Source organism: Lathyrus oleraceus, chromosome 1 (assembly GCF_024323335.1).
Source record: "Lathyrus oleraceus cultivar Zhongwan6 chromosome 1, CAAS_Psat_ZW6_1.0, whole genome shotgun sequence".
NCBI lineage: Eukaryota > Viridiplantae > Streptophyta > Magnoliopsida > Fabales > Fabaceae > Lathyrus > Lathyrus oleraceus.
In genome coordinates this window covers 1,227,947-1,236,770 of record NC_066579.1, presented here as the reverse complement: position 1 = coordinate 1,236,770, position 8,824 = coordinate 1,227,947, and the positions used below count along the sequence as shown (strand labels likewise).

General features: G+C 35.0%; 1 protein-coding gene across 1 annotated transcript; it reads right to left on the bottom strand.

The window, feature by feature from the left end:
• Positions 1-2,943: 2,943 nt before the first annotated feature.
• Positions 2,944-5,507, bottom strand: LOC127098342 (probable sodium/metabolite cotransporter BASS1, chloroplastic). The gene is made up of 7 exons (XM_051037248.1): positions 4,899-5,507; positions 4,432-4,525; positions 4,187-4,220; positions 4,051-4,105; positions 3,766-3,849; positions 3,365-3,652; positions 2,944-3,240 (listed from the first exon to the last, which is right to left on the bottom strand). The coding sequence occupies exons 1-7, from the start codon at positions 5,388-5,390 to the stop codon at positions 3,088-3,090; spliced, it is 1,200 nt and encodes a 399-aa protein (XP_050893205.1). The 5' UTR covers positions 5,391-5,507; the 3' UTR covers positions 2,944-3,087.
• Positions 5,508-8,824: the final 3,317 nt, after the last annotated feature.

The window sequence follows — 8,824 nt, the reverse complement described above, 5'->3', positions numbered from 1 at the left end:
GAAAGGATGTGGACGCTACAACCTTCAAACAGTTGGTTGGTTCTCTGAGGTATTTGTGCAATACCAGACCTGATATTTGCTATTCAGTTGGGATGATTAGTAGGTTCATGAGTAAACCTAAGTGGTCCCATTACCAAGTTGCTGTCAGGATTCTGAGGTATATCAAGGGAACTCTGAAGTATGGAGTATTATTTCCTTCTGGAAGAAAGGATGAGTCAGAACTTCTGAGTTATTCAGATTCTGATTGGTGTGGAGACAGAATTGACAGAAGAAGTACGTCTGGGTACTTATTCAAATTTCTGGGAGGTCTCATTTCTTGGTGTTCCAAGAAGCAACTTGTTGTGGCGTTGTCAACTTGTGAAGCTGAATACATTGCAGGTGCTGTTACTGCATGCCAAGCTGTGTGGATTCTGAATCTATTGCAGGATCTGAAGATTAAAGTAAACAAGCCTCTGAAGCTGATGATTGACAACAAGTCTGCAATCAATCTTGCCAGAAACCCAGTGTTGCATGGGAGAAGCAAGCACATTGAGACCAAGTATCATTTTCTGAGACATCAAGTTCAGAGGGGAGTGTTAGAAGTTGTACACTGCAGCACTCAGAAACAGTTGGCAGATGCTCTGACGAAAGCTATCAAGACTGATCAATTTCTCAGATTAAGGGATGGAATTGGTGTTACAAGTTTTGATGGAATATGAATTAAGGGATGGTATTAGAAGTAATTCATATTTATTAGTTGTACTATTTTCTTAGCCCCTAAGTTTGTTAGAGGGTATTTTAGTATTTTATCCTATTCTAGTAACCCTAATTTTAGCTTATAAATAGGGTGGCAATCATTGTAACTTTTATCATGTTTTTGTAGCCGTCATTCTCTGAATAGAATATTTTCATTCATCATTTATTCTACCTTTGCACCAACACTATTCAGCCAACAAACGTCTAATACACTATATCTAAACTATCATAAATACAAATTTTACTCATTTCTAACCTTAATCATCAATTTCTACTTATTTACACAAAAACTCAAAAATTCAAAGAACTTACAAGAAATTGATGTTTCTGATGTTGTTTCTGATGTTATAAATGTTGATTGAAGTTTCCTTGAGCTTTGTTGATTGAGTTTTGACTTAATGAAGAGAAAAAAATGAGAAAGTTTGAAATTGATTTGGAGAAAAATGAAAAATGAGGAAGAAGAATGGTCTGACGCGATTTAACCTCTAAAATATTTCGAAGATATATCTCCGAAATATTTTAACGTTAACTGAGCTTTTAGTGCGTTCGGAGATATATCTTCAAAATCTAAAAACATTTATGTATTTTTGCACAGTGACTAAAAAAATTTAAAGAGTACATTAAGAAACTTTCTGAGTTTAATATATAAATGTCAACATTAAATATGTGTGGTCCATAGAAACTTGGTCTATAGAGTTGTACTTGTAGCTAATTAAAGCTTAACATAGAAATGTCAAGCCACAATCGTGTATATTTAATAGACAACAACAATTTGAATTTTGCTGTTACACTAATCAACAGAGTGGCATTTGAGGCCATAAACTCATATCACTACTTCAATGAAAAAGCAGATGACAAAATTGACATTATGTTGTATCTATCCACTTCTAAAATAATTGTTCTTAGCATGGTGGTTAAAAGTTCTTGCTAACAACCCAAAAGTCAATTCTTACAAAAGTTTATCACCAGCACAACTTGAGAAATTTTCCAATGCTTGACTATGATGTTAAACTCGGAAAATGGGCCAGCTATCCCATAAAATGAAACAGCAAAATCAAAATAAATTAATCGAAATTTGTGGAGCATTTATAATTAGAAATAAATAACTCTTAGACCAGACATATTTTACAAATGTCAATAAAACTCAGAAACAAACACTTAATTAAAGTATTTAATACAAATACAAGTATAATGAAATTTCGTATCTATCATTATTTTCTTCACCACTAGATTTGTCTTCCTCCTCAATCATTTAGTAATGAAGAGAGTGGAAGTGGAGGTGGTGGTGGTGGCGCAACTTTTTGAACTGATTTTACCATAAAGATTAATGGAAGCAATAAGGAGAAGAGGAGGAGAGAGAGCATGATAGGTGTGAAGCAAAAGAGGGACATATGTATTGTAGATTCAAAAGTTGTTGAGCGATGTATTAGAGTTTTTTTAATGAGAAACTGTCCAAAATAGTCTTCGCCACTCGTTCCAAGTCATGTCATCACCATTCTCCGTAATTTCTGTTATTGATTACTTGGTCGTTCTGGCTGCGTCACCCAATTGTGCCATTCTTGCACGGTCCTACACATTTTGGGCAACTATATCGTTCCGACCGAGTTTAATGGCCTAGACTTGAGAGTTTATATATGGTGCCTACCATTTATAAGGGGACAAATGAAATACTATTAAGAATTTGAGTAATACCACCTATACTATACTTTAACCAAAATCTAAACTATGACTATACATAAACTAAATAGAATAGATAAAGGAATGTGATTAAGAACAAGATAAGGAGTGTGATTAAGAACAAGTTAGGTCATCCAAATTCTGGCCTTTTAGAATCAGGTCAAATGTTATTTCTAAAAGCCTTGATGCCAAATAGACTCTTAAATAGACTATTAGGTCAAATTAGGCTTTAACAATGTTAAATCTGGGATTAAAATAAGGAGATTATTCATTACACCTTTGTGCATTTCTCACAAATCTTATAAACACATAAAATTACTCAATCTAAAAGTTATCTTTCAGACACTTTATTTTTCAATTGTCTTTTTCGGACTTTTAAAGGATTTCTAGATATTTTCAGACGAACTCATTTTTCAATTAGGTGCATCCGGAAAATAACTCCCGGACAAAGACATTTTTAGTCTTTCACATGGCATGTGAGAAATATATGGGATGTATAAGCAACCCCTAAAATAAAACCTATAACAAGCCTATCAAAATGCAATTTCATTGTCCTAAGCATATATAAAAGAACCCACAAGATATTTAAATATACCAGTATCTTATTTGTGCCCACAAAATGTTACAACAATGAACATCCTAGTTACACTCAAATCCTTATTCAGCTAACTATGTTCAGTCCTTTATCTCAGGAGGCACAGAACGTCTCCACATTCCTGCCAAGATGCTACCAAAGATTGAGTGACACACACTTGAAACAGCACAAGGTACCGTTGTTAGGGGGTCTCCAAAGTGCTTGGCAGCCAGCACTACACCGAGAACCGAGTTCTAGAATATCGATTTTAAAGAAACAGGTCAGATTTTGCGGAATTGAACAAAGGACCATGTAAAGGTGTATTAACTAGCAATCTGCCTATGCTTAAAATTTGTAATCACAGAATATTAAATTTACCTGCATGCCAACTTCAATGGATATGGTTCGCGATGATGGCATATCTAGCCCGAGAATCCTTGCAAGAACGTACCCGAAGAAAAAACCAGAAGCATGAAGAAGGCAGACGGCTAAGATTACCTGTCTTCCAGACATAAGGATTGCAGAAGAACTCTGTGAAATTGCATTTCCACATAAAATTGCCACAGTTGCAACGGCCAAGGGTGGCATCAATGGAGATACAAGTTTAACAAGAGGTTGGAAATACTGATTCAGAAGCGCACCAGCTAATACAGGAAAAAGCACGACCTGTTAAGAGAGAATGTAGAGACAGATTTTTTTTGTGAGAGAAGGGGAAACATTGTCAAAGAAGCGTCGCAACAAATTAAAAACAGAGATACTATTTGAGAATGAGTGTTAACCTGCAATGTCGACATTAATAAGCCAGCTGCATCCACAGCTACATATTTACCAGCTAGTTTGGCTGTCAGAAAAGGAGTCATGATCTGCAATATTTAGACGTCAACAAATCAAATTGAAAAGTTGTTTACCAAAAAAAGTACTACTCAATCGCTAATATAAAAATTCAGTTCAACACACAAACCCCTCCCCCAAGATTCTTTTTTACTCTTTTCCTGATGCTGTGTTTTGAAGAGCTGATATAGCAAAAAAATACAGAACTAAGATGATTATCTTAATATACTAACCACGGCTGATAGAGTGCTTGCAGCTGTCATTACAACGGAAAGCGCCACATTTCCACTGGCAAAACAAATAGATCATCAAGATTACCATGCTCATCAAATCTATAATAAAACATTCACTAGAATAACATTCATGTACCGTGCAAGATATGTAACAATATTACTAGCTGTGCCTGCAACCAAACAAAGACTACAAAAATTAGGTTAAGGATAGACATAAATCATAAAGCACCATCTCCATAATACCAAATGTGTCCCAACCAAACAAAGACTGCATAGAATAGGTTACAGGTAGACAGAAAGCATAATTCTCCATCTACACAATGTGATGCAACCAACAAAGACTACGTAAAACCGAGGTTAAGGGCAGACTAAAACGCATACCTCCTGGACAGCACCCAACTAATATTAAACCAGCTGCATAATGTGAGGGAAGATTTAAGAGTTTGCTTATAAAAAACGCAGATAATGGCATCACCTGAAAATTGTCAGAAAGAAGTTCTCATCAAGATAAACAATTTGGAACGATATAAAACATGTGAACTAATATGCTGTTTTGAATCACAATATACATGATAATCATTAACTATCCAAAATGTGCTCAAATAATCATGATTTGCTATTGTTCTGAATATACATGATTTCCAATGACCACAATTTGTCTTCAAATATATACCTGAAAATCGTGGTTAATGATGTTCGAAAATTTTGGTTAATTGTGTTTAGTTGACTATTAATGAGTTGGACACCTTGTTATATCCATTAATCATCTACTAAACTTAATTAACCATATAGTTAAACTACATTAATCCTCCAAACCTATGTCAAAAATTACATACAGAGATACTAACCGAATATTGAAGGAAAAAACCAGAGAAGACTTCTTTAGGCATAGAAAGAGCAGAGCGAAGATCATCAAGAGTTAAAGTCATACCCATACCAAGCATAATTACACTAAGACCCACAATGCTCAATTTAGGAGTAACCCAAGTGAATGAACTCGGTCTCACCAAACCCAATACACACCCAATGGTAACCCACAAAGGAAACGCCGTCGATATCACCTCACCAGTAAGCTCGACCCACTGCCTTAAACTCCTCTCACCCACATTTGCGTTCTCGCTGTTCGACGAAATGCCGCAACGAAGAGGACCCGCGTTGGAGACGCGGGTTAAGGGGGATTTCAATGTGGAGGGGGTTGAGGGTGATTGAGGTTGAAAATTGCATAGTGTAATGGGAAAAGATGGTTTGGTTCGGTGAGAAATAGGGTTTGGTTTGGAAGGTTGTGTTCTGAATTTGATGAGTGCGTTTGGAAATGGAGAGAATGCGATTGATGTTTGCATTGTTGTTGTTGTTTGTTGTTTTGAGGTTTGACCACTCCAGTGTAAAAACTGTGCATGTCATTCTGGAATTTGTATGCTAGTACTTAAATGGAGAGAGGTTTATTTGGTTACCAGAAGGAAGAGAAAAAAAATTGATATTCTTTGGTCTAATAAAAAGTGTTTTGTAATTTTTTTTTATGTTTTTAAAATAAATATTCTTTTAGAATATTAATATAATATTTATTTATTTTTTCCATTTTCATACTCTTATTTAATAACTTTTATTTTTTTAACAACTCCATCGATTATAATAAATAAGAATATTTTTAGAATTATGCCGAGCTTAAATAAAATACTTATATAAGACGGAAAAAATAAGAAGAAGAAAAAACTATAGTAAAAATTAACACTGATTTTTCTATTTTTAAAAATGAGTGAGTTTTACCAAATAAAAAAGAGAGAGTCAGAGACAGACAAAAGAGAAATTTGTATATTTTTTGTGAATTTTTTTCAAATAATTGAATTTTTTAAATAAAATATTCAAACAATTAACATTTTAAATTATTTATCAAAATAATTATGTTTTGAATAAATAAAAATTCATTATAAAGAATATGTATAAATATTATTAATGCATGTAATCTAATTTTAACTAATACTTCATGCCTCTAATGCATGCACTAGTGTCATGTCAATGATACGAGTACTTGCTTTTGAAACTTAAGAGTAGGTGTCAGAACCTTGTCACCTATGTGTATTTGATTATTTTTTTAATTAAATTAATAACAAAATAATAATAATAAATATTAAATAGAAAAAAATAAATTATAATTTTTTTATAATTTAATTTTTTTATTTAATAACAAAAATTAAAATAAAATTACACAATGATTTGAAAAAATATTAATGACTCGTTCGATCGTAACGCCTATCGATTCCATAGTCTGGCGCATTCGCTTACCGTCGAGGCCTCCCACGATTTTTTTGAAGTGTTTGGGGTCTCCTAGTATTCACTTGAGCCTGAGGTGTTCGGTGCGAGGTTCCTGGGATATTAGTGTTATCTAACAAATTGTCCATCATATCTCCCTAGTAGTTTGTGTTGTCGTAATCGAGTTCGGTGTCCATTTTGTCGTAGTTGGGTCGTGTTTGTTGGGTTATGTATAGGGGGCTAACGGGTTGGTTGAATTGGGACACTTATTTATTTTGGAAGTGAAGCAATGGTTGTTGTGGTGTTTGAAAGGCATGTGTTGGTTGGGTGCTTTGACGGTGTGATGTTTGGGTGTACATTTGTTGGATGTTATGGTAGGATATGGTGGTACCATATGCCTCATCGGTGCTATGGTAAGATGTGGTGGCGGCATACGGTTGTTGGTGGTATGGGTCATGCTTTTGGTTTTGTGTTTGGGTGTTGTTTACCGTGAAAAATGATAAACAACCGCCGACCTTCCAAATTACTATATTTGGTTACTCACATGATCGATCAAATTGATCCTAGCACATATGCTAACTATTTTTGAATGTGAATTCTAATGAACATAAACACTTTGACGGTGTTCATACCAACAGTAATTCGCTAAAGGATTTAAAAAATAGAAGAAAAAAAATGAAAAAGGGCAAGAGTAATGCTATAAATCAAAAGTAAATGGCAGTAAAGATAAATTTCTGGATAAAAGTAAAATTCCGAAAATAAAGAATTGATTAAATTACTTCAAGTAAAAGACAATGGTGTAACATCAAACATATATTTCTCAATTTACTCTTTCTCTGCACACGGATACTTTGGTAAAATTGACAGACTTTGTTCACACTTGAGCACACACACCCAGATCCTAACACTAAGACCTTTTATTTATACTAGTCGAAGTAACCGTCTCCAACGGTCTTTCCACCAAATCGAGACAAGTGGCGCTTTGCATATATGTAACCATCCACTATGCTCGACGTGTATTCTCAACAGTTTTAGATAAGAACAAAAGTTCCCTCCTTTATTTGAATTTGAATCCCTCGTCGAACTACAATTGGTGACGTTTCTGTCGAAAACACCTTAAACTACTAAAAATATTTCTAAGTCCACACAACACCTTTACCCTCACACCAAGGCATCTTCGACTAGAACTTCGAACGCATAGTTTTGTCGAAAAGTCTTCATAGGAAACTTTATTCTCTTAATTTATATGGGCGTCGAAATTGGGAGCTAACATGCGTGTAGCATGAATTGGTCGCAGGTTTGGGTGTATCTGGTTTTGTAATCATGTCCGGTTGGTTATTAAGTGTATGTGGTATGGTAATGTTGTGGGGTTGGTTGTTGGGTTTGAGTGGGTTGACATTGTTGTTGGGTTTGGTAATATTGCGGGGTTGGTTGTTGGGTGTATGATGACGAAAATCGTAGGCGTGGGTTGATCAAATACCTCGGGTCAAACACAAATTATGTTGTTGTAACCTATCTATACCAATTTATATAATTTCGAGTTTAGACGATCATTACATTATTGTGGCCTTGTATTGGCGACGTGACATGAAATAATACTCAACATCCATCTCCAATACTCGTCACCGGTTTCTCTTTGAAACCTAAAACTCAGCATGAACATCGCCACTACAAGGCCACAATAATGGTTCATCTCTGAACCAAACATCTCAAAATCAAAAATTTCCTCCTCGTGAGGAATTCATTATAAACTCAACATAATAATAAAAATTATATTTTTATCATCAAACATTGGACTTGTGTCCTAAAGCATTAACAACTTAATCCACATATCATCTTATCAGCAGATGTCCAACAAAGAAGTTAAAGGAATAGTTCCTATTGGGAAGTGGACTGGAAGAAAGCAAAGTGTCATCCATTTCAAGGTGTTTGGTTTAGTATTTTACAAACATATACTAGATGCTACTAGAAGGAAATTGGATGACAAAATCAAGGTCATGTTGGTTATAGTTTACCACAGTACATGTACTTATAAGCTTTATTGTCCAGTTACCAACAAAGTTGAAGTCAACAAAGATGTCATAGTAAAAGAATCAGAAATATTGGATTAGAGCAAGTCTCAATCCAACTCTAGTGTAATGTCAACGCTAGAGTCTGATTCTGCCTCTAAAGGAGATTTTGCTTCTGAAGGTGATTTTGACTATGAAGAAGAGTCTGAATTTGAAGATGATTCTAACTCCGAAGGTGAGTCTGGCTCTGAAGATGACTTTCACTCTGAAGGTGAGTCTGACTCTAAAGGTGATTCATCCTCTGAAGATGGTCTAGCCTTTGAAGGTAGTACTGCTTGTGAAGGTGGAGCTTCTGAAGGTGGTCCAGCCTCTGAAGGTGGAACTTATGAATGTGGATCTTCTGAAGGTGGTCCTACTTCTGAAGGGTTCTAGAGACCACAGAGAGTTAGACAAATACCAAGGATACTTGTAGATTTTGAGTTGCTGCAAGATATTGAGATTGAATCTGAAGAGGAAGT